The sequence below is a fragment of the Malus domestica genome, chromosome 04 (assembly GCF_042453785.1).
Source record: "Malus domestica chromosome 04, GDT2T_hap1".
NCBI classification, from domain to species: Eukaryota; Viridiplantae; Streptophyta; class Magnoliopsida; order Rosales; family Rosaceae; genus Malus; species Malus domestica.
Genome location: NC_091664.1, coordinates 1,517,125 through 1,543,399, shown reverse-complemented (window position 1 = coordinate 1,543,399; position 26,275 = coordinate 1,517,125). Strand labels below are relative to the sequence as shown.

At 36.9% G+C, this 26,275-nt stretch overlaps 2 protein-coding genes across 13 annotated transcripts; both read left to right on the top strand.

The window, feature by feature from the left end:
- Positions 1–9,504: 9,504 nt before the first annotated feature.
- On the top strand, positions 9,505–16,115 carry LOC103443434 (damage-control phosphatase At2g17340-like). 12 transcript variants are annotated; one of them, XM_070819837.1, is made up of 14 exons: positions 9,505–9,796; positions 9,998–10,042; positions 10,157–10,402; positions 10,477–10,581; positions 10,669–10,734; positions 10,818–10,884; positions 11,012–11,080; positions 11,181–11,272; positions 11,532–11,605; positions 11,718–11,750; positions 11,848–11,956; positions 12,398–12,464; positions 12,918–13,018; positions 13,099–13,217. In XM_070819837.1, exons 3-9 carry the CDS (start codon positions 10,374–10,376, stop codon positions 11,566–11,568), a joined length of 465 nt encoding a protein of 154 aa, XP_070675938.1. In that variant the 5' UTR covers positions 9,505–9,796; positions 9,998–10,042; positions 10,157–10,373; the 3' UTR covers positions 11,569–11,605; positions 11,718–11,750; positions 11,848–11,956; positions 12,398–12,464; positions 12,918–13,018; positions 13,099–13,217. The 12 variants fall into 12 exon arrangements, with proteins under 12 accessions (XP_070675938.1, XP_070675943.1, XP_070675937.1 ...); XM_070819838.1 differs by lacking the exon at positions 12,918–13,018 and having other exon boundaries at positions 9,573–9,796; positions 10,157–10,232; positions 10,339–10,402; positions 13,099–13,308; XM_070819839.1 differs by lacking the exon at positions 12,918–13,018 and having other exon boundaries at positions 9,573–9,796; positions 10,157–10,260; positions 10,339–10,402; positions 13,099–13,308.
- Positions 16,116–16,255: 140 nt separating this feature from the next.
- LOC103429300 (putative pentatricopeptide repeat-containing protein At1g74580) lies at positions 16,256–24,684 on the top strand. The gene is made up of 3 exons (XM_070820919.1): positions 16,256–18,202; positions 22,172–22,226; positions 22,427–24,684. The coding sequence occupies exons 1-3, from the start codon at positions 16,409–16,411 to the stop codon at positions 24,310–24,312; spliced, it is 3,735 nt and encodes a 1,244-aa protein (XP_070677020.1). The 5' UTR covers positions 16,256–16,408; the 3' UTR covers positions 24,313–24,684.
- Positions 24,685–26,275: the final 1,591 nt, after the last annotated feature.

The window sequence follows — 26,275 nt, the reverse complement described above, 5'->3', positions numbered from 1 at the left end:
AGCCTTCACTCGCGTGCAGAAGGCATTTTTTGAATTACGGCGTGTTATGTGCGACTTACACATTTTAAATGTATTTATATACGTAAATTGATAAAAAAAAATTTAAATATTTGAAGTAAATGAATAATTTTAGATCATGCTAGAAGAAAATAATATTTAATTAAAGTAGCTGAATTCACATAATAAAATCGGTTTTTATAGAATTTACATCAGGAATAGAGAAAATAATATTTAATAAACAATTGATTGAATCACATTATTGTTAGCACATTGTGAGGCTAAGCTCACCCTCTTCGTGTAGATAATATTATTTGGTAAAAAAAAATCATTTGACAATTAATTTAATCACATTATTATCCGTGTGCGAAAGATCTTTTTTATAAAGAAAAAATTGATCATTTGACATAATAGAGAAAATAATATTTAATAAACAATTGATTGAATCATATTATTGCTAGTCATTGTGAGGCCAAGCTCACCTACTCCCTTTTAATGTAGATAATATCGTTTGTTTAAAAAAAATCATTTGACAATTCATTTAATCACATTATTATTCGCGTGCGAAAGACCTTTTTTATAACCTGCATTACACGCTTCTTATGATGTTTTGAACGTATTTAAAAATAAAGAAGTGAAAAGTAAACAGTGCACATGCGGACAAAACTTTGGTGTCACTGGCTTCGACAAAATAATTGGACGAAAATGCCCCTCTGCCAAAAAAAATCAAAAGCTACCCAAAATCATATTTCAAATTGTGCAAGGGTAAATTGGTAAAAAAAATGTTGCACTGTGCAACACTGTTGACCAACCCAACGGCTTTCTATATAAGATTATAAGGAAACTAGTGAAAAGGGCTTGAAAACTTTGAGTTTTAACGATAAGGACAAAATAAAAGGTAAAGTGAATAGTATCAGGTTTGACTTTTTAGTGTAAAATGTGGTTTTTCGTTAAAGTAAACAGTACCGTAGACTTTTCGTTAAAACTTCTAAGATTATATTCCTTCTTTTCAGATGCCATGTACCATTCTATAAACTCTGTCTTTTTCCTGCAGAAATAATAGAGAAGTGAGAAAGAGACATGATAGTGGCAGTCTCGTAAATAAAGGGAAATTCGGACACAAACACTGTAAATGACTTTAAGCCTGTGCACATGAAGACTTTAAGGACCCGTTTGTTTGACCGGATTAGGGGGGACTGGATTGGACTAGATTGTAGTCCCTTGTTTGTTCTGCACCAGGATTAGGTTTAATGGGATTAAATGGGACTCGCTCGGATTAAGGGGTTCGCTAGGAGTTCTTAGCCGAGAACCCCAAATTCGGCCGGACTCGCAAGACCTTCCGCGAGAGAAAACCTCGCTCATCCTGCGAGAGAGAGAGTTGTCGCCATCGCTCCCTGCTTGCCTTGCTCCCTCATCCTCGTCCTCTTCACCCTCATCTCTGCGTCTTGCTTGCCTTCATCTGCATCTTGCTCGCCCTTATCTGCTCTTCTTGCCTGGTAAACTTCGAATCTTCGATTTATTTCTTCAATTTGTTTTGCAGATCGTGATATTACTAAGCTTTATTTGATTTAATTGTTTTGGGTTTGAGAAATTTTCAATAATATACCTCTGTAGTTGAACAAATTAGAGTTTTGATTTTTAGGGTCAAATTGCAGATCCTGCTCGCCCTGCTCCTCCACCTTTTTCTCAGGCGACCTCTCAGGAACACTCCAACCAAATCGCCCATCCTCCTCCCCTGTTTGATCCCAGTCAAAGTAACCCTCTCTCTCTGTCTCTCACTCTTACTCTGGTTCTTTTGAATTTGCAGTAATGTGTGTGTGTATGTATGCAGTGTGTGTGTGTATGTATGCAGTATGTGTGTGTGTATGTATGCAATGTGTGTGTGTGTGTGTATGTATGCAGTGTGTGTGTATGCAATGTGTGTGTGTGTGTATGTATGCAGTGTGTGTGTGTGTATGTATGTAGTGTGTGTGTGTGTGTGCAATGTGTGTGTGTGTATGCAATGTGTGTGTGTATGTATGCAGTGTGTGTGTGTGTGTATGTATGTAGTGTGTGTGTGTGTGCAATGTGTGTGTGTGTGTGTATGTATGCAGTGTGTGTGTGTAGTGTGTGTGTGTGTGTGCAGTGTGTGTGTATGTATGCAGTGTGTGTGCAGTGTGTGTGTGTGAGTATGTATGCAGTGTGTGTGTGTGTGTGTGTGAGTATAAAAACAGAGTGTGTGTGTGAGGGTAAGAGTGTGTTGCACTCTGTCCCCGTGTGTGTGTGTGTGTGACTGTGTGCAGTGTGTGAGTGTGAGTGTAAGTGTGAGTGTGAGTGTGTGTGCAGTGTGTGTGTATGCAGTGTGTGTGTGTGTGCAGTGTGTGTATGAGTATGTATGCAGTGTGTGTGTGTGTGCAGTGTATGTATGCAGTGTGTGTGTGTGCAGTGTGTGTATATGTATGCAGTATGTATGTATGCAGTGTGTGCAGTGTGTGTATGAGTATGAGTATGTATGCAGTGTGTGTGTGTGCAGTGTGTGTGTGAGTGTGTATGCAGTGTGTGTGTGTATGTATGCGGTATGTATGCAGTGTGTGTATGAGTATGTATGCAGTGTGTGTGTGTGTGTGCAGTGTGTGTATATGTATGCAGTATGTATGTATGCAGTGTGTGTGTGTGCAGTGTGTGTGTATGTATGTATGCAGTGTGTGTGTGTGCAGTGTGTGTGTGAGTGTGTATGCAGTGTGTGTGTGTGTATGTATGCGGTATATATGCAGTGTGTGTGTGTGCAGTGTGTGTATGAGTATGTATGCAGTGTGTGTGTGCAGTGTATGTATGCAGTGTGTGTGTGCAGTGTGTGTATATGTATGCAGTGTGTGCAGTGTGTGTATGAGTATGAGTATGTATGCAGTGTGTATGTATGTATGTATGCAGTGTGTGTGTGTGCAGTGTGTGTATGAGTATGTATGCAGTGTGTGTGTGCAGTGTATGTATGCAGTGTGTGTGTGTGCAGTGTGTGTATATGTATGCAGTATGTATGTATGCAGTGTGTGCAGTGTGTGTATGAGTATGAGTATGTATGCAGTGTGTGTGTATGTATGTATGCAGTGTGTGTGTGCAGTGTGTGTGTGTGTGTATGTATGCAGTATGTATGCAGTGTGCAGTGTGTGTGCAGTGTGTGTGTGTGTGCGTGTGTGCAGTGTGTGTGTGTGTGTGAGTGGCTGTGTGCAGTGTGTGAGTGTGAGTGTGAGTGTAAGTGTGAGTGTGTGTGAGTGTGAGTGTGTGTGCAGTGTGTGTGTGTGTGTATGCAGTGTGTGTGTGTGAGTGTAAGTATGAGTGTGAGTGTGACTGTGACTGTGTGTGCAGTGTGTGTGTGTATGCAGTGTGTGTGTGTGCAGTGTGTGTGTGTGAGTGTGTATGCAGTGTGTGTGTGTGCAGTGTGTGTGTGTGTGTATGTATGCAGTGTGTGTGTGTGTGCAGTGTGTGTGTGTATGTATGTATGCAGGGTGTGTGTGAGTCTATGTCAGTGTGTGAGAGTGTGTATTTCCGTGTGTGTGTGTTAGTGTGAGTGTGAGTGTGAATATGTATGTGTATTTTGCACATTTGTCCATGAGTGTGTGTGTATGTACTTGGTTTATAACCATGATATTACAATGTGAATGTTTTGTGGGGTTGATGCTGAATTGCAATTTTTTGTGGTTGTTTGTTGCAGAGAAGAGGAGCATAAACAAAAGGCTAAGGCTAAGGTTACTGCATTACAGGTGTCCTTTAATTTCCCTCTTCACATGCAATGCCTAGGAATGATAGCAATCCTCATACTATTGTTTTTTTGTTTGTTTGGATAGATATGGATCGAATGAAGCTTTTATTGATCTTATTATTAGAGATGTCTTATTTGGAGATAATTTGTATTTGTACGATTCTTGTGGTGATGATGCTACGTGGCAAACAGAGACATGTTAAACGACCCACATTGACTAACCGTTCACTTATTAGACGAGAGATTAGTTTGTATTATCTGAATGGTATAATAGGGAATACTGATACTGAATGTGTCAACGAATTGAGAATGGATAAAAGGACTTTTGGCATATTATGCGACTTACTTCGTCAAGATGGGAGGGTAAAAACTGATGGTTTGGTGTCTGTAGAGGAACATGTATGTACGACTTTACAAATATTAGCACATCATACTAAGAATCGTAGTGTTGGCGGTAGATTTTATAGGTCGGGAGAGACTATAAGTAGGTATTTCAATAGCGTATTGCAAGGAATTTTGCGATTACAAGGTATCCTACTAAAAGTCCCCCAGCCTGTGCCTATTGATTCTACAGATCCTAGGTGGCGATGTTTTAAGGTATGATGAGAATTTTTTTTCATTTTCCCTAAGCTTTAACTCTTAATTCCCTTTGTATAAATAACAAAAACTTTTTTATTTTTTATTTTTAAGAATTGCTTGGGAGCATTGGATGGAACACACATTGATGTGCATGTACCTGAAATTGACAAACCAAGATACCGAACAAGAAAGGGTCGAGTCGCAACTAATGTGTTAGGTGTGTGTTCAGGAGATATGCAGTTCATATATGTGTTTCCGGGGTGGGAGGGTTCCGCATCAGACTCTACAGTGCTACATGATGCAATTAGTAGGCCTAATGGTTTTAAGGTACCAGCGGGTAAGACTATTACTTAGTCTCAACTTTGTAAGTTAGGTTTAGTTTTGTTTGTCAACTACAAAACACTAATAAGGTCTGTTTTTTTTTCATTAGGTTGTTATTACCTTGTAGATGGTGGTCATACAAATGGTGAAGGATTCCTTGCACCCTATAGAGGAATACCTTATCATTTATCTGAATGGGAGGGACGAACACCTTCTAATAAGGAAGAATATTTTAACATGAAGCATTCTAAGGCAAGGAATGTACTTGAACGCTGTTTTGGCTTGCTAAAAGGAAGGTGGTCGATACTAAGGAGTCCATCTTTCTATCCGATAAGGACACAAGGTCGAATAATTACCGCTTGTTGCCTACTACACAATCTTATTAGGCAAGAGATGTCTGTAGATCCAATGGAGAATTTGCCAATAATAGAAGATGGACAAAATACAGAAGAAGGTGATATATGTTGGTAGTGTTCAAACATCGGACCAGTGGACTGCAATGAGGAATGATATGGCTCAGGAAATGTATAATGAGTGGAGAGCAATTAGGAACCAGCAACCGAACTAGCTATATGTGTTAATGATAACATTTTATTTTAGTATTCCTTTTTATCATGCATTTGTTAGATATTAGCACAATGATTGGATGGTATGCAAATTAATTGGATATTATGCAAGTTGATTGGATATTATGCAAGTTGATTGGATATTATGCAAATTGATTATTTGTATGGTATTTTCCTTCATTAAAATATTTTTTGTTTAGGTATGGATAACGAAAATTTTTTGAATGCTACTAAAGAGCCAAAAGGAAGAAGGCGTAAATGGGAAGCATTTGAGGAAGAAGTATTACTAGGAGTTCTTGAGGATTTTGTTGCTCGGAAGCAACGGTGTGACACCGGTGCTTTCAAACAAGGTACTTTGGTTGAAATAGCAAAAGCTGTCAATGTTTTATGTCCTCATTCAAATATAAAGGCAAATCCACATATTGAGTCCAAGTTGAAGAAATGGAAAAAAACATATAGTATGGTCGTTGACATGATAAACACAAGTGGATTTGCATGGAATGATGTCAAAAAGTGCGTTGAAGTTGACAGTGATGACGCATGGCAAACTTATGTGCAGGTTCATATCCTATTTTATTTATGCATTAGTTATATTCTTGCTGCTATATTTGTTACGCATGCTAAATTTTAGTTTTGCTATGTTGATATAATCTTAGAGAAATAAAGAAGCCGATGGATGGAGAAGCAAACATTTTCCACTGTTTGATAGATTTGCATATATATTTGGAAAAGATCGGGCTACGGGTAATGTAGCCGAAACCCCTGCTCAAATGGTGGAGGAACAAAGTCATGATCATGTTGGTGAAAGTGATATTGGAGGTGATAATTTTGTTTCTTCAATGAACCAACAAAGCCAACAAAGCACCCCATTTGAAAATAGCCAAAGAAAGAGGAAAAGAGCTGTGGGAAGTTCAAGTGATGGAACTGAGGCAATTATCAATGGACTGAAAGATTTTTATGTTGAAAGTGGGAAGAGGATGCAAATGGTAACTGAAGCTTTAGTTCAAGGTACTGCAGATCATACTGACATAGCTAATGAACTTGAAGCAATGGGTCTCTCTCCTATGGATCAAATTGATGCATTGTCTCTTATTTTGGATAAACCAAAAAATGTGGAAGTGTTCAGGGCAATCAAACCGGAACTCAAGAAAGTGTTCGTCCAAAGGCTTTTAAGCGACAACGCAAGTGGATGAGGATTTTGGCTAATGTTAACATGGATGTATTTTATTAACGTTAACATGGATGTATTTTATTAATCATACAATCTTATGTTATGACTTATAACTTAGCTTTGCACTAGTATTTTGGCTTATGTTAACTAGCCATTTTGTAAATTATGGAGATCTATTTTGGCTAATGTTAACTAATGTTAACTAGGATTTTCTAAATTATGGAGATCTTATGTACTTGTATTTGTTGAAGTTGCATGTATTGGCCACTATTATTTTTCTTCTGTTGGGTGATAGAGTTTAAATCAAGCTACATTTGCAAATTAAACCCAATTCTATTAGCAGGTAATAGAAACAAAACAATTGTCAATTTTTTTTAAGATTCATAATATACATGGTAAAAATATGTTCCAATTAACCCATATCATGATATTTGTAGCATTACTCTATTACACAATGGCAAAAATTTGTAGTCCTAGTCTAAGCAAACACAAATCTGGTGAACAATACTGTTTTTCTTATCCTGCTTCTTAGTCCGAGACTGCACCAAACGCTTCACTAAGTTAGTCCAGCTTAGTCCAGTCTAAGCCAGTCCAGCTTAGTCCCGGCAGCTAGTCCAGTCCGAGACAGTCCGGCGCAACAAACACACCATAAGCCTGATAATTGAAGTCTTTATTGTTTACACGAAGACTTTGTAAATGACTTTGTAAATAAGGTTAGTTCTTTTTTTGTAACAGTGTTTTATCGAAAAATCTGCAATATTGTTTATTTTAAAGAAAATGTATATTTTTACGTTAAAAAGATTAATCCTGATACTATTTACTTTACCTTTTATTTTATTCTTATCATTAAAACTTAAAGTTTTCAAACCATTTCTATTAAATTTTTTTTTTTGGTATTGTTCTCCCCTAACTTTAGACTAAAGTAAGAGAGTCTCGTAAATAAAATGAAATCCTGACCCTGCACGTTCATACAGTGCAATTTCTCTCATTATCTTCCACATAGCTCCAGAAACATTTGTCCCCATTTCTCTTTTTTTTTTTTTAAATTATATTTTACTATTATTTCTGTGATGGTGCCGATGCACCTCACCTTTTTATTATTGTACTATTATTTCTTTTCTTTCATCATCATGAATCACATTTTAACATCAACACCATCAATTACGTCGACAAAACACAGACACCTGTGTTTTTAAAGCTCCAATACTCAATGAGAAGGCACAGGCAAGTGCCCCAAGAGCGAGTCGACAAAACACACACACTTTTCAAAGCCACAAAGGCAAGTGCTCTTTTCTTTTCCTTTTTTTTTTCAAACAACTTGCAACAATTGTCCCCTCCAACTTCTCCACCATTCGGCTTTCTTTTATTTTTAAAAGAAAAGTTCCACTTGCTCCAAAGGTAAATGTGTGGAATACAAAGCAATAATTGTTCAGAAAAAGCACCGTGGATTATGATGTTAAGGAAAGCAAGACTTCTTGTTCGGACGAAGATTTTTTCGAAAAGGTGGTCTTCGGTACTCAGCATAGCTTCTCAAGACTTTTTTTTTCCCAAAGATAGAGATGCATTAAATACGAATAGAGATGTTTACATCCTTGCAAGAGTATTAAACAAAAAATCCGGGCCAATACAGTCCCAAATGAACTCTTTGCCTTGCTTGAAAACATACTTGGCCACTGAGTGAGCCGCAGCATTGCTCTCCCTAGACACAAAGGCAAACGAAACAGACGTCAACCTACGTGCTAGAACCTCAATATCACCAAGAATACAATCCAGACTAAAATCAGAAGGTATTTCCTTCCTAAGCATTTGTATGATCACCATCGCATCAGATTCGATGATTATATTGTTAAAGCCCAACGATGTGCAAGCCAAAATGGCCTCACGAATGGCATGGGCTTCGCCCGCCGCAGCAGAGTGGCATAGCCCGGTGCCCGACCCCCTGCAGCTTGGAGTACACCGGCAAAGTCTCGGCACACCCACCCCACACCCATACGAAGGGAATTCTTACACCACGCAGCATCCGTATTTACTTTGATAAAGCCAAACTCAAGTTTCGTCCACATAGCGCCCCGACGCCTCACCTCCGAAGTCCCCGCGTCACGGGGAGGACGATCACCATCAGCCGTCCTGGTAGTGGCTTCTCTGAACTCAGCCAGACTGCTCCTCCAGATGTTCAGAACGTCCAGAGGTTGATGTTGCGTTCCGTTGAAGACTGTTTCATTCCTGTTCTTCCACAACCTCCAGAGGCCGAAGGCGAAATCTTGCAGTATCTCATCTACTTCCCCCTTTCCCTTGACACTTTTATGGAAGAGTTCCCAATTAGTCAGAAAATCTGCACCATTCATACCATGGGAGTTTAGGTGCAAAGGAGAGCAGAACTAGAAACGATGGCTGAATTCACATTGGAAGAATAGGTGATTTTCCGTCTCCTCCATTGCGCCGCAGACCCCACAGACGTTATCAACCCTCATGCGCCTCCGATGAAGATTATGTCTAACTGCCAACGCTTTATTACAACATCGCCAAATGAAAATTTTTATTTTATTTGGAAGCTTCTCAAGACTTTGGATGTATGGTCAGGCTCTTGCTTGCTGATGTGCTGCAAGAAGAGAATGAAGTAAGTTCTGAAAGATGCCTTTTAGGATCTTAGATGTAGGCCTTGAGACTCGCAATAAAAAATTCGGACACAAACGTTGCACATTCGTACAGGGCAATTTCTCCCCTTTCTTTAAACTAAAGTAACTAGTAATATGTATGCACGTTGCTGCGGGACTTGAATGCATTAGCCTTAACTATATTAATAAGACACATTTAACCTGAAAAAAAAATTCAATATAATCATGAATGAACAAAAGGGATAGATGAGTGAACAGTGTCGGTAAGATAAGCAGCTTAACTTTTATATACATTCAACCGAGCTGATTACAAAACATATGGTTGTAAAATTCTATATATATTAAACCCAAACATTTGGTTACTGTTTTAGGGCAGTGTGCGGACCAAAATGCCCCTCAATTCGTTTGTTAAGCCACTTTTTTACCCTCTTTTCTACAGTAAAATGACTTCGCTCTCCGAGGCCGCGCGTTTATCCTCTCCGGTTTCGATTTCCTTGGTGCTTTGGTTCTCACACTCCATTGGATGTCGACACGTTGGTCTTCTGGAGCCTTCCATCCTTTTCGATCCGTGTCTCACAAACGCTTTTCTTCCTCTCAATCCTCACGTTTTCTGGCTCTCCGATCTGGGGTTCTCTGTGTCTCTCTCTCACTTTCTTGCTAAGAATGATGAACTAGTCAAAATTTGTGCAGATATTTTTCTGGAAAAATAGAAACGATGCTCTGTTCTTCCTTCCTTCCTCCTCCCCATCCGTTGGACGGCATCTCTTCCATTTCGACCTCTCCCTTGGAAACCCGTCAGAGATCTCTTCAGGTTTCTTTGTCATAATCTCTAGAGAAAGAAATTTGATTTTTTTTTTTTGGTTTTTAAGTTTTTGATTTGTGGGTTTTTAATTTTTGACTTTCTGTGCAGGTGAAGATGTTTCTTTGTCTAAACCTCTAGAGAAAGAAATTTGATTTTTTTTTATTTTAAGTTTTTGGTTTGTGGGTTTTTAATTTTTGACTTTCTATGCAGGTAAAGGTAGAACCCAGAAGATATATGTTCAGCTCGATTCCTCGGGTAAAACTCATCTTTTTCCCTGATTTTGATGGGTTTTAGTTAGTTTTGCATCAATTTTGATAAAATTTTTGAAATTTGGGATGTGAGTATTGATGGGGTCGATTTTTATGCTAGCCGATCACCTCTGACAACTCACCCGAACCGAATGTCGCCATCGCTGAGAGCTGAGTTTCGTTTGTCAAAGACGATGGTGAATTTAGGGGTGCTATGTATTTGGGGTATTTTAAAGTTTGTTGTTTTTGGGTAATTAAGTTGAAAAGAATTGTAATATTGTGGTTTATGTGTGGATCTTGCAGTTTTAGATAGATTGAAGTCTGCATCTGGGTGAAACATGAAGGCGCAGTGGCAACAACTGCAGAGGTAAGCTCTCTGATAAATCTTCTAATTCACTCTTTATTTCCACTGTTGACGATGCCGATCGAATTCAACTACAGAGCCTGCACCATCCCCTACAGATTTCCCTCCGACAATTCCCGAAAGCCCACTTCCACTGAGCTCTCTTGGATCGACCTCTTCTACAACTCCACCCCCTCCTTCAAGTGATAATCCTCATCATTTCCCCAACCTCCATCATAAACCTTAATTTCTTGGGTTTTTCGTTAATGGGTTTGATTGGTTTTCGGCAGGAAACGAGCTGAGTCTGGCGCATCGGTTCCCGACGCTCCGGCCAGACCTGAGAAATTTGCTCAGAGGTACACACTTTACTGATTTTTTTGTGATGAGTGAATTGGGTTTTTGGAAATGCCCGCAATTTGTTTATGTGTTTGCCTGAAAGGTACACTGAGATACTGGAGGACTTGAAGAAGGATCTTGAGAGTCACAGCGGCCCGCCGGATTGCATTGTAAGCTCAAAATTTTGATTTGAGTTGATTTCTCACTTTCTATTATGTTGTAGTCATGATTTATCGCAGCATCGTTTTCTTAGCATTTAAGTTTCTTTTTTTTACCTGCTGTGTTTGGGAAATCCAGCTTCTTTGCAGACTTCGGGAGCAAGTTCTTAGGGAGTTGGGATTCCAAGATATATTCAAGAAAGTCAAGGTGGGTACTTTTTATCGTTATTGGACACTTTATTAGTCCATTGATGTAGATAATTGATTGACTTGGAGTTCGGAATTGTGATCATGATTAAACTCTTCAGGATGAAGAGAATGCCAAGGCAATGTCCCTGTTTGAGAATGTAGTGGATCTTAATGAGATCTTAATGATGCTATTGAAGATGAAGTCAAGCGGGTAGATAATCTGATTAGAGGAATTTTTTCCGGAAATATAATTTGTATCAAACTTGCCATTTCATAAGACTCAACCTCAGAGCTGTATGAAAAAGAACACAATTGTACGATACCATTTTATTCATGTTTGATTACATTGGTTATTATTACTAATAGTTACATTTTGTGCATATTGTAGCTTTCATTTTAGGGAACTTATGGGATCTGTTCTATTATTTGTTTATATCATTAAACTTTCCTCTACTTTCCCTTTCTTACAGGGTTTTATTGAAAACAAACTTATACAAGCCAACGTAAAAGGAGAGATGAGGCAAAGGCTGGCATTGTTGATAACGTGAGTAAAATTTTAAATAGGATTTCTAATAGTTTGCAAAATATTCACGAAATTGGCCTCCAAAGATTCTGTGCAAATTTCATTTTTCTGATTTTGGGGATTTTATTTCCAGGCTAGAATGCCGTCGTTTTCTGAAGCACTCAAGGTAAGAAATTTAAACTTTTGGTGGATTTGGAGTTTTGATTAAGTTTGATCACATTGTTTCAATATAATAATTGACATTGATTAAATTGGAGTTGCAGCTAAGTTCCATTGCGTTCTCGGATGAGTTGGTTTTTTCTAAGTTTCGGATAAAGAATTATTCCCATTTGGGTATATATACATTCAACTCCAAACATTATATAACCGAAGGTATGCAAGAATCAATGTTGATTTAAATAGACAACATTATGTATGTATTAAAAAATATTTGACACCAGAGTAAACCTATTTAACTATTGACTTATCAGTTCTGATCATTTTTCTCCCCTCAAACAAAATGCAAATTTAACTGTGCAAGGTTAGGAATATTCACCTCTCCTTGGGGTTTTCAGTGATGTGTTTTAATAGAATTATAGATTTGAGTAATTAGATATTTCAGTGCAGTTATTTTTTTTAACAATTTATGATCCTATTTGTAAAACTTGGTCAGGTATTTTTTTAACAACTATAATATCATTTAATTCCAATTCATAATTACTTCTTTTGTTAATTTGTTAGTAAATTTTTGTACTTTATGTCCAAATACATATATAGTAATGTATACATACAATTTATTAAGTTTTTTAATGTTGCTGATCATTTTGTGTGTAGAGAATGGAAAGTGCACTGCTCACAAAGGCAAAACAAAGGATAGCTTCTACATATGAGAATAAGAGTGGTTAGTTTGATCGTGATTGTTTTTTTTTATTTGGTTAAATTGAAGTTAGGCTTACGTCTAATTCAGTTGTTTGCTTGCACAAGTTGAAATCACTAGCTTTATAATGCTGGTGACCGAAATAAAACCTGAGTTTTATGTTAAAATGAGATCATAATTTTCGTTATGGTGAGAACTGAGAACTTAGACCCTAAACCCTAAACCCTAGACCCTTTTTTTTTATTTTTAAATTTATCTTTCCCATTTTTGAAATTTAGAAATTGAATTACTTTTCTATACCTTTTTGTGATCATGCACTGGGAATTTGTTAATTGTATTAATATTATGAGGTAGGGTTTATACTTTCTAAGATCCATTTCTCATGTTTAGAGATTGCTTGATTTAATTACATGTGATATAAGTTGATGTGTTTATACATGTAAAACATAATTTTTCACACAATTTCCAATCCCGCAGCAACGCGCGGGCAAAACTTTCTAGTATGCTCTATTTCCCTGAGAAAAAGAAGCAACAGCCCCATATGCTTGACCAATGGTTCCATACTCGTTTTCAATCCGGTATAATTGAAACAACAATTAACCCATAGAAAGGTTCTGTTAAGTGCCTCTGAAAAAAGGTTTGTTGGTTTGCTTTTCAGCTTGCTTGCTTTGTGGTGATACGGTGTTTGGGATTTCATGTTTGGTCCAAGAGAATGGAGAAGATTGTAGATAAACAACAGTTGAAAATTAGTAGGTTCACTGCCTCAATTTAATGAAAATTCTTTGTTGCAATTGATCACACCAAGACAAAAATAAAGGAAGACTTCTAATCCCATAAATTAGCAAAAATTCTACCATCCTAAATTCCAAATCCCACTTGACTTCGCTGCCCCACACCTTTATCCTCCGTCTCCCATTGACTAAAAACACTCTCAAAGCACACCAGCCAACCATACAAAGCCAGTGGCCACATCAAATATTAGGCACGATTCAAGTAACCAAATTCAAATAACAGAGTTCAGATAATGAAATACAAAGAACACGATACATATAGTAAAATTCAAGAACATGATTAAGAGAATTTGAACATGTCAAGTAAAATCATATTTAGTGAAATCCTAAACTATAGCATGCTAAATAAAGACGGAAAATGATACAACAGTAGAAACTTCTGAAAATGGACATAACAGAACTTATGTTCTGAAAACAACTTCAAATAGGAAGAGAAAAGTTTAATGCACTCACAGCATCCTCCATTGTGGTACGCCATCCTTGCATGGACAATAAACCATATATGACACAACCATACTCGCAATCTTCGGAGAACTTTCCAATTTTAGGAGTGCTCATATTGTACCCATTCCAATATGAAATTAAATAAGAACTCAATCAAAAACTCTAACCTACAATTCAATGCTGAAAAACTAAAGTAGCTAGAAACCAAAAGATCTTAGTGACAACTTGTACGAACGTTACAAAAATGCAGAACGCAAAACACATTAAAACTTCTAGAAACTCGAAGTTATCGCTTTTTGGTTATGAAGATAATTATAAATCACCAGGAAACCAAAAAAATGGCAAGGATTTGCCAAAATTTGTAAATCAAACACAAATGCATCAACTCCTTTTCCTCTGTTAGTCTATTATCATCTCACATGCCACACTATTCAAGACCGGATCAATTTAATCATAGCCAAACCGCTAGTATTAAACTTAACTAAGTACCGATCAAATGATCTAAACATTGTGTATTACATATCCAAATCAATAGTGGTAATAAATAAGATAATTTCAGCTGCCATTTGCAATTAAAATTTAACAATGCTTACTCCCAAGGAATATCTGACATTGATTGCAGCAATCAAATGTGCGTTTAATTGAATTAGCTATGTATTTGAGGATTTGGGAAAGGTTTTTTTTTAGAGTAAACAGACGTTAATTATTAGCCATGTATTTGCTTAACAAATTGTAGCTGAAATTGCTATGTATTTCTGAATGGGGAATTTAAAAACCAATCCTAATTTGTCATTGCTTAAACAAATTGGAATTTCAGAACCAATCTCAATGATCAAATTAACGAAGTATTCAATTTTATGAAAACTCTTAAGCTAATTTAGAAAGGCAAATTGCAAGATTTTGAAGGAATTTGAAAATGGAGGGAGAAAAAACCAAATTAGAAAGTAGTGTCTTATCTCCCTCACAAAATCAATCGCACAAAAATCATAGCTTTTGATGGAATTTCAAAACCAAACAAATCTCTTAAGATTTCTCAATTATTAACACTACTCTTTATCAATTATTAAAAACATAAAGATCAAAGTCAATTGGGTGTATAATTATATACCTCATCGTGTCAAGTAAGCAACCAAATTTTGCCTCCAACGACCCAAAATTCTGAAAATTCCAAAAAATTTAATTAAAAAAAACAACATAAGAAAGATAAAACCAGATGCCAAATCATCAAAGATTAAAAACCACTCATAATCTATTAGCATTTGAGTCTAAATATGATACTATCATATTGAAACCAACGCTGAATAAAATCCAGCAATGAGATTGTGATGATATAACATCATTTATTTAAAGCTGCATATACTAACCTAAAAAATAAAATATGGCAAGAATAGACTGCCTCCATTGGCCCTCCAAGTCTCCTAACCACCAAACCACCCGTCTAGATGCATTTGCCTGTTCTTTCCCACAATTCTTAGAGATCAAATAGAACCCTCAGATTGACTGGGGACAATATCAAAATCCTTTTTTAAACCGTAACATAGGAAGACATGAATAATTTCGACAAACAGACACACAAATTGTTGAGGGAGGATGTGAAGCTTATGTACGGAAGGTTTCTACTCTTGTACATCTAAAAATCCAAAGGAGAAACACCTAAAATCTAGAAAATTAGGAGCACTTGACGCTGAAGGGACCGAAGAAATAAAAAACCGAAGGATATGACAATTAAGTTTTCTCAATATAAAAGCTTTTGGTGATTAAATCTCCATTTTGGATTTCGAACTATATAAGCCCTTTAGATTTCTTATAGAAATAAGAGTAAATTGTAGCAATGACTCCTCAACTTTAATCAAATTGGAGCAATGATCCCTCAACTAAAAGTTCATTATTATGGTCCCTCAACTCATGAAAATGTGTAACTATGGTCCTTTTAATTAACTTCGTTAGAATTTTGTCAAAATGAATTATGTTAGAAAAACTATTGCTACAATTGGGGTCCCGTAACTCATCATAACGTGTAGTTATGGTCATTTTCATCAACTTCGTCAGAATTTTGTCAAAATGAGTTATGTTGGAAGGACTAAAACTACAATTGGATTAAAGTTGAGAGATAATTTCTCCAGTTGGATTAAAGTTGAAAGACCAAGGGTAATGAATTTTTAGTTGAGGGACCATATCTGCACGTTTTGATGAGTTGAGAGACTAATGGTAATTGATGTTTAGTTAAGGGATCATTGCTCAAATTGAGTTAAAGTTAAAGGATGATTGTTACAATTTACTCAAAATCCTAAGAATAGTTTATACCTACGAAGACAAAATATAAAAAAAAACTATGCCGTCAAAATCATACCAAACAACCAATTTATACATTTCACTAAAAGCATGAATGTTGAAACAAAACTATAATAAAAACATGGTATATCCTATGAATCATAATCAATATTCATCAATCTGAAATTAGATTAAATAAGAAATTTAATTGGAAATCCACAATGTAAAATTCCGCGAAAATTCAAAATAAAATCAAAATAATAAAAGTACAAGGTTATAGTGTAGGTTTCCTCCTAGCCTTAGCTATGCAGAATAGTTTTCCGTTAACGAAAATCACAAAGAATTGTAAGAACTGAAAACTAACAGAAGAAAAACAGGAGAGAGCTCTCAAATGGAGCCAAATCCTTGCCCTTATACCAAAATCGTCCTCGAACACCAAGAAAAACAGTAGAGAGCTTTCAAATGAAGATGAAGAGGATAACCACAAGACCTCCATCTCCAGGTAATCTTCCTTCTTTCATTTATACCTTTCTGCAGAATCCAAGTAGTGGATTTCATTCCAACGCTGTTCGTGCTAATCCTACCTGTACGGATAGAATTGAACAAACCCATTTGGAATCGGAGAGTATGATCCAAACTCGATGCAAATCTGGAAAAATTAGGAAAGATGAAGCATTGGGTTACTTTAATTCCATGATTCAAACCAAACCCTTGCCCTCCATTTGGACTTTCAATTGTTTGTTGGGGGCACTCTCCAAGATGAAGCAATATTCTGCTGTCGTTTCTATGTGTAAACAGTTGATGGGTTGTGCTCAATTCCGACCTAATGTCTGTACAATGAATATTTTTCTGAATTGCTTGTGCCATCTAAACCGGGTGGATTTGGGTTTCTCTGTTTTAGCAATTACCCTTAAATGTGGTCTTCAACCCGATGCTCATTCTATAAACACTTTACTTCACGGGCTTTGCAAGTACGGTTCCTGGGCCGAGGCAATAGAGCTGTTCAAGTTAATAGAAGAGAAGGGATACAAATGCGATGAAATCACTTATGCTACCATGATCAATGGACTATGCAAGGCTGGGAAAACTTCTAAGGCACTCGAGATACTTACGAATATGTTGGAAGATGGAAGGTTCAAGCCCAAACAAGACTGCTACAATCCCATCATAGATAGCCTGTGTAAGGAAAGACAAATAGATGAGGCCTTGACCCTATTTAGAGATATGATCTACAAAAGTGTTGTACCGGGTATTATCACTTATACCACTTTGATTCATGGGTTATGCAACATGAGTCGCTGGGAAGAAGTGCTCTCTCTGTTTGAAGAAATGGTGGATCAAGGAGTCAGGCCAGATGTTGTCACCTATAACACTCTACTTTATGCATTGTGCCAATCGGGGAGGTTTGAAAAAGCCAAGAGCTTCTTGATTTGCATGCTTAACAGTGGAATTTCACCCGATGTATACGCATATAGTGTTCTTATCAGCCGTCTTTGCAAGGAGGAAAGAATTCGAGAAGCGCTTACTCTGTTTGAAAAGATGAAAACGAATGGCCTGAAGCCTAATGTTGTCACTTTTAATAGCATGATTTCCGCATCATGCAAGTCTGGTAACTGGGAGGAAGGTGTGAGATTATTTAAAACCATGATTGGTTATGGAGTCTTGCCTGATATTGTTACATACAATTCTGTACTGGATGCTTTATGCAAGGAAGGGAAGACAGCAGAGGCACTGAATCTTGTGGAAGAAATGATCCGTAGAGGGGAAAAGCCTGATGTTGTGACTTACAACTCCTTAATTAATGGATTGTGCCGTACAGCTCAATGGGAAGAAGCCACAAGATTGTTTGATGATATGGTAGGCCGGGGACTCTTGCCTGATACCGTTACTTTGGTAATACTTTTGGATGCTATCTGCAAAGGTGGGATGACAGAAGAGACTCACAAAATATTTGAGGCAACAATTGAATACAGTATGAAACTCAGCGCAATAACTTGCAGTATGCTGGTTAGTGAATATTGTTTGCAGGGCAGAATGGATAAGGCGAAGGTGGTCTTGAACTTAATGGTGATTATGGGTTATGCGCCTGATATTGCTTCCTATAAAACCTTGGTCAACGGCTATATAAGCGTTGACAGAAAGGGTGAAGCTTTGAGGCTTGTTAAAGAAATGATCGAAATAGGATTGATGCCTGATCTGGAAATGCAACAAACTTTGGGGCGTTTTCGTTGTAAAAGGCATATTGGATTAGCAGGGTAAATGCTCAAATTGGCCAACATATATATAGTTGTATCCTAATTGTTGGCATTGTTGATGTTTCTTAAACATAACCAGCGATATGATGTTTTATACAATCTGCAAGCTTTCGGTTGACTCTTCCTGTGGAAACATTTCTGTTGGCTTTTATTTAAAATCCTTAAGATGTTGACAATTTACCATATCCTTAGGCACATTCTACTCTTAAATGCTTCCATTAACTGAAGATGTACAGGATCAAAGGTAAGTGAAGGAGAAAGCGAGGTAATAGTGTAATGATGTATTTCACACATCCGAGGGACTCACCTTGTAAATTACCGGTACCACCATTTGTTGATTTGATTTCTTGCAGTCGAGGATCTTCACAAGTTCGTCCAAGCACCACCTTCTGGAGACATAGTTTCCAAAGAATACAATGACAGAAATCCTCGACTCTACAATCGCTTTGAGGAGCGTTGTTGACATTTCTCCTCTTGAAAGAAAATCATCCAGCGAGGTGTAAATTCCTTTTTGACGCAAAGTGCTATACAAATGGCATGTGAAACTGTAGCGCGTGACCTTGCCTCTGAAACTCAAGAATACATGGTATTTCCATGAATTGGTGAAACGAGGCAGCTGCTGTTGACATGAACGATGAGGCAGCTGCTATTGAGGAGGAAAAGATGAGGCAGCTGCTGTTGCCTCTTTAGCCATTGAAGCCAACCAGATGATTGTTTCAATAGAATTTCAATCAATAGTTGACTTTGGAATGAGACATGAACGATGATATGTTCCTGCCATGTGCTTTCCTCTTGACATTATTTTACGTATAAAGTTGGAAAAGACAAATACAAAAGCACCCAATACCTTGAGAATCACGATACACCACCATATCCTGCATGGCCTGTAGACTTGAATGACGCATTAGTATTTACCTCGATCCACCGGATCATAGGAGGTTGCCAAACAACAGGGAGGAAACAAGGGGCAGTGGACAACAAAGGAGAAACACCTAAAATTTAAAAAATTAGGAGCACTTGACGCTGAAGGGACTGAAGGAAAAAAAAAAAAAAAAAAACTAATGAAAATGGCTTGAAAACTTTGAGTTTTAACGATAAGGACAAAATAAAGGGTAAAGTGAATAGTATCAGGTTTGACTTTTTAGTGTAAAAATGTGGTTTTTCGTTAAAGTGAACAGTACCGTGGACTTTTCGTTAAAACTCCCAAAAAAAAACCAAAGGAACGGATTCTTCAGTACACATAAGAATCCTAGACTTGGCGTAAGCCATACATAGCTTAGCACCCTCAAAACGGATCTTGTTTCATAGATACCATATGCTCCAAATAACATTAGAACAAGTACCCACAAGTGGCAAGAAGAGGAAGACAAATCAACAAAGAAAGCATTTGAAAAAGAATATCCAAATAACCACATTGTGCATAATATGATGTAACTTCTAGAAAAAATATTCAACGTAACATTAAAGCATTGGGGTTCCGCCCATATACAATATGAATTTCACTATTTCGATTCATTTTTTATGACTCAACTGATATACAAAACAACATGCTCTCTCAATCGGAAGATATGACAATTAAGTTTTCTCAATATAAAAGCTTTTGGTGATTAAATCTCTATTTTGGATGTTCGAACTCGAACTATATAAAGCCCTTTAGATTTCTTATAGAAATACGAGTAAATTGTCGCAATGGTCTCTCAACTTTAATCAAATTGGAGCGATGGTCCCTCAACTAAAAATTCATTATCATTGGTCTCTCAACTCATCAAAATGTGTAACTATGGTCATTTTCATTAACTTCAGAATTTTGTCAAAATGAATTATGTTGGAAGGACCATGGCTACAATTAGGGTCCATCAGCTCATCAAAACATGTAGCTATGACCATTTTCGTCAACTTCGTTAGAGTTTTGTCAAAATGAGTTATGTTGAAATAATCACTGCTACAATTGAGTTAAAGTTGAGGGACCAAGAGTAATAGACTTTTAGTTGATGGAACATAGCTGCATGTTTTGATGAGTTGAGGGATCAGTGGTAATGAATTTTTAGTTGAGGGACCATTGTTCCAATTGAGTTAAAGTTAAGAGATCGTTGCTACACTTTACTTAAAATTCTAATAATAGTTTATACCTACGACGACAAAATATAAAAAAAATGTTGAAACAAAACTATAAAAAAAAAAAAAAATGTTTGATCATAATTAATATTCATCAATCTGAAATTAGATTAAATAAAAAATTCAACTGAACATCCACAATGTAAAATTGACTAGGAGTGGGTTCAAAAAACCGAAAATCGAAAAAACCGAAAACCGAACCGAACCGAAACCGAAAAAACCGAACCGAATTGAAAAAAATGAACCGAACCGAACCGATATAATTAAATTAATATTTTTTTAATTTTATTTATTTAATTATTTGAATTTATTATATTAGAATATGATACTTCGGACTGCTGCTTTGGTAGGACTTGTTTGCTTTCCAATTCAAATTGTCTTCTCAGCTTCTCCATCTACAATAAAAATTAGAACTTATACCATTACATGCAATATTTCTAGTTTATATCATTAAGTGCAACACATATATAAGAACACATATCTCAATTGCATTGCAGATGATTAGGGAAAACAAACAGCGTATAAAAGTCTCATGAGTTTATTAAACACTACGAGATCAAAAACAAAATTCAAACTTTCTCACCTATGGCCAAGTATAGTAGCTTCCGTGGCTCAACAATTTTGAAAAGTATATCAATATATTCAAAAACATTGATGAACACCTCTTCAAAATTTGCTGGCAGTAGAAGCTGAACACAGAATGTAGAAATTATATTATGTAACCACATATATGGATAAAACAAATTCGGACCATAAAGATAAAGAAAATATCAAAAATTGTTACCTAGACAATAATCAAAATAAATAGTATATTATAGAATGTTTATCTTATTGCTAGTGAAGAATACATGGAGAGAGAGAGAGAGAGAGAGAGAGAGAGAGAGAGAAAGAGAGAGAGAGAGAGAGAGGAATGAATAAGGTCGTACTCCATCATCATCGTCTAAAAAGAAATCTATTTACAGTTAAACTTTAAACCCAAAATATTAAAAAAAAATCTTTATGTTATAATTCTAGTTGAACTTTAAATGTTTATTTTCATTATCTTTAAGTTTAGTCGGAATATTTATGTTATGATTGTGTTGGATATGTTAAAATTTAAGATTTCAATTTATTTCATTTTTTGAAAAAAAAAACCGAAACCGAACCGGAAAAAACCGAACCGAAAAAAAACCGAACCGAAAAAAACCGAAAAAAAATTGAACCGAACCGAAATTTCGGTTCGGTTTCGGTTTTGACAAAAAACCGAACCGATTTGAACCGAACCCACCCCTAAAATTGACGGTGAAAATCCGAAATAAAATCAAAATAATAAAAGTACACAGTTATAGTGTAGGTTTCTCTCCTAACCTTAGCTATGCAGAAAAATCACAAAGAATTCTAAGCACTGAAAACTAAGAAGAAAAACAGGAGAGAGCTCTCAAATGGAGCCAAATCCTTGCCTTTATACCAAAATCGTCCTCGAACCCCAAGAAAAACAGGAGAGAGCTTTCAAATGAAGATGAAGAGGATAACCACAAGACCTCCATCTCCAGGTAATCTTCCTTCTTTCATTTTTACCAGTCTGCAGAATACAAGTAGTGGATTTCATTCCAATGCTGTTCATGCTAATCCCTATCATATTCAATTACCTGCATCTTTGTCAACCAACAAGCAAACGTGTCGTTGGGCCTCTGAGAGCAGAAAAGGGGATTAGGGTTTGAAAAGAGCAATGAAATTAAAGTCAGATTCATCTAAAAAATTGACGTGAACTGAATTTGTCAGGAGTCGGCCAGTCGCAAAAATGAAGATGAAGAGGATATCCACAAGACCTCCATCTCCAAGTAATCTTCCTTCTTTCATTTTTACCATTCTGCAGAATACAAGTAGTGGATTTCATTCCGACGCTGTTAATGCTAATCCTGCTTGTACGGGTAGAATTAAACAAACCCATTTGGAATTGGAGAATTTGATTCAAACTCGATGCAAATCTGGAAATTTTAGGACAGATGAAGCATTGAGTTACTTTGATTCCATGATTCAAACAAAACCCTTGCCCTCTATTTGGACTTTCAATTGTTTGTTTGGGGCACTCTCCAAGATGAAGGAGTATTCTGCTGTGGTTTCTATGTGTAAACAGTTGATGGTTGCGCTCAATTCCGACCTAATGTCTGCACAATGAATATTTTTCTGAATTGCTCGTGTCGTCTAAACCGGGTGGATTTGGGTTTCTCTGTTTTAGCAATTACCCTTAAGTATGGTCTTCAACCCGATGCTCATTCTATAAATACTTTGCTCCATGGACTTTGCAAGAATAGTTCTCTGGCCGAGGCAATGGAGTTCTTCCAGGAAATAGAAGATAAGGGATACACATGCGATGAAATCACTTATGCTACAATAATTAATGGGTTATGCAAAGCTGGGAAAACTTCTAAGGCACTCGAGATACTAATGAAGATGTGGGAAGATGGAAGATTGAAGCCCAACCAAGATTGCTACAATCCAATTATGGATAGCCTTTGTAAAGAAAGACGAATAGACGACGCCTTGACCCTATTTCGAGATATGATCAGCAAAAGTGTTGTACCGGGTATTATCACTTATACCACATTGATTCATGGGTTATGCAACACGAGCCGCTGGGAAGAAATGCTCTCTCTTTTTGAAGGAATGGTAGATCAAGGAGTCAAGCCTAATGTTGTCACCTACAACACTCTAATTTATGCATTGTGCCAATTGGGGAGGATGGAAAAGGCCAAGAGCTACTTGATTTGCATGCTTAACAGTGGAATTTCACCAGATGTATACACATATAGTATTCTTATCAGCAGTCTTTGCAAGGAAGAAAGAATTCAAGAAGCGCTTACTCTGTTGGAAAATATGACAACGAAAGGCATAAAGCCTGATGTTGTCACTTTTACTTCCTTGATTTCTGCATCATGCAAGTCTGGTAACTGGGAGGAAGGTGTGAGCTTATTCAAAACCATGATTGGTTATGGAATTTCACCAGATGTATACACATATAATATTCTTATCAGCACTCTTTGCAAGGAAGAAAGAATTCAAGAAGCGCTTACTCTGTTGGAAAATATGACAACGAAAGGCATAAAGCCTAATGTTGTCACTTTTACTTCCTTGATTTCTGCATCATGCAAGTCTGGTAACTGGGAGGAAGGTGTGAGGTTATTCAAAACCATGATTGGTTATGGAGTCTTGCCTGATATTGTTACATACAGTGCTGTTCTGGATGCTTTATGCAAGGAAGGGAAGACAACAGAGGCACTGAATCTTGTGGAAGAAATGATCAGTAGGGGGGAAAAGCCTAATGTTGTGACTTACAGCTCCTTAATTAATGGATTGTGCCGGACCAGCCAATGGAGAGAAGCCACAAGGTGGTTTAATAGAATGCTGGATGAAGGTATTGCCCCAAGTGTTATAACCTATAATAATATGATAAGTTCTCTTTGCAAGGAGGGGAGGACCGAGGAAGCCCTCAGTATGTTAGAGTTAATGACTCAAAGAGGTCTGACACCTGATGTTATCACTTACAACAGTTTAATCCATGGCATGTGCCGTACAGCTCAATGGGAAGAAGCCACAAGGCTGTTTGATGAACTGGTAGGCCGGGGAATCTTTCCTAATACCGGTACTCTGGTAATACTTTTGGATGCTATCTGCAAAGGTGGGATGACGGAAGAGACTCACAAAATATTTGAGGCAACAATTGAATACGGTATGAAACTCAGCACAATAACTTGCAGTATGCTGGTTAGTGAATATTGTTTGCAGGGCAGAATGGATAAGGCGAAGGTGGTCTTGAACTTAACGGCAGCTATGGGTTATGCGCCTGATATTGCTTCCTATAAAACCTTGGTCAACGGCTATATAAACGTTAACAGAATAGGTGAAGCTTCGAGGCTTGTTAAAGAAATGATCCAAATAGGATTGATGCCTGATCTGGAAATGCAACTAACTTTGGGGCGTTTTCGTCATAAAAGCCATATTGGATTAGCAGGGTAGTTGTTAGGTCCCTCTGCAAGGGTTTGAAGATTAAGGATGAAAAGCCTTCAGTTATCGTTAGTTTCTAACTTCTAGTGACCACGCAATATTGTTAGTTGTGGTAAACTTTGGATTGGATGAAGATCAGTGCTCGTGGCGGCACATCGGAGAGAACCATTGAAGCTACGGGGCTTGTATAAAGAAGTGATCGAAAAAGTATTGATACCTGAACTGGAAATTCAACGTAGACGTTTTGGTTTAGAAGGCAATTTTTTTTGCAGAATATTTCTCCTTGTGAGTGTGGCTTGCGTGAGTTTTTGGATGTCACTAATGAACAAATACATGGTACCGTTGATTGATATTTACAACTGAACTAGTTAAACCTTTACACTATGTTTGGATGATGAATTTTTAAATTTTCATAGAATTCTAAACGACGGGAGTTACAATTTACAATAATTAAGATTCCGGTATTTGGAATTTGGCACCCAATCATCCCAATTTGGTGTCCTAATCGTGAAAATTGGTATGCTCAAGATTTACTCCACATGAATTTGCGATTCTCGTCATAGTTGTAATTGGAAAATTACATCTATTTAGACGGAAATTGAACTCGGGAAGCTTCATCCTCGATTTCCACGTTTTTTCCCCTTGGAATTTTCCTTTTCTCTCGCGGCAAGTTCTCATACAAGGGAAAATTGCTTTCCCATCTTAAATTTCCAAAATTAATTAAAATTCTGTGTTTTTTTACCGTATCCAAATAGACTGTTAGTTCTTAGGAAAATGATAAACACACATGGTATCTCTAGCTTGCAAGTGATTCATCTGGTGTGATTATTTGTTGTTTGGCTTCCGACACTTGTTCACCTTTTCTTTCATTGGACTCTTTTTTGCCTCCTTGGTCACTTGAAACATGTTGGGAATTTCATCGACCTCATACTTTTCGGAAAGGAAATGCAGTTGCTAGAAATTATCAAATTTAGACTGCTCTCATCTTATGTTGTTTGACATGGTCCACCCTTGCACATTCTTCCATTACTGCATTTAAATTTCTTTTTTGGGTGTTCATGCTTACATGTTTATCCCTTAGGTGGTTTTTTTATTGTCATAACCTTGTCTGTTTTTTTTTTTTTTTTTGTTTGACAACTTTTTGCATGTATTCATCTTTTAGGTTTTCTTGTACTTTTATCGTGTCCCTCCACTTGTTTATGACATGTGGAGTGCTTGCTTTAATATCAGGCACTTTAAAAAATTTCTTCAAGAAGAGTTGTTTTACATCTAGCTCTTTTTTTTCACATTTATGATGGTAAGATTCTATTCCTTTGATTAGGTGTAATTCTTTTAGTCATTTTAATAGAACAAAAAAACTCTCATTCATTGTTGTATCATAACAAAAAAAAAGGACATGTTCGTTAACGTTTTGCAAAATAAGGATTCATTTTGCAAATACAAAAGCGGGTGAAAATGCGTTTGACAAACTATTTTGTGAAAATAAACTCAAAAAACAAAAAACTCATAAAATACTGTTTAGCCAAAGTTCTATAAAACATGAAATAGATGTTTTCTTTGTTTTTCAAAAATAGTTTCCCAAATAATAGAAAATAAAAAGATACACTATAAAATCATGTATGTCACTATGCTATAACTACCTCCACCGTTTCACCATTGGGGCCACCACCACCACCTTTCACCAGCATCATCACATTCTTCAACCCATTACCATCACCACGGCCTCCACCACCTCCACATTCTCTACCACCATCATCCCCACCACCTCTCAACCACCATTTTCACAACCATTGTTAACACAACCATTATTTGCCACCATCATAGTCATCGCCGCTGGCACCACTATGTCGTCATTGCCCTGTACTTTTTTTTTTCTGTCGAAAAAAAAACAACAAAGTATAGGGCAATGACCACCATTACTTCGTTGTTGTCACCACCTAAATCCCACCATTACTACCACCTCTGATGTCGTTTG

Bases quoted from the DNA above. Each gene is read 5' to 3' on its own strand.
- LOC103443434 (XM_070819838.1), top strand. From the start codon at position 10,374: ATGAAGGCGCAGTGGCAACAACTGCAGAG. The intron at 10,403-10,476 runs GTAAGCTCTCTG...ATTCAACTACAG, and splicing joins CAGTGGCAACAACTGCAGAG to AGCCTGCACCATCCCCTACA. The intron at 10,735-10,817 runs GTACACACTTTA...TTTGCCTGAAAG, and splicing joins CCTGAGAAATTTGCTCAGAG to GTACACTGAGATACTGGAGG.
- LOC103429300 (XM_070820919.1), top strand. From the start codon at position 16,409: ATGAAGATGAAGAGGATAACCACAAGACCTCCATCTCCAGGTAATCTT. The intron at 18,203-22,171 runs TAAATGCTCAAA...ACCATTCTGCAG, and splicing joins GGCATATTGGATTAGCAGGG to AATACAAGTAGTGGATTTCA. The intron at 22,227-22,426 runs GTAGAATTAAAC...GTTTCTATGTGT, and splicing joins TGCTAATCCTGCTTGTACGG to AAACAGTTGATGGTTGCGCT.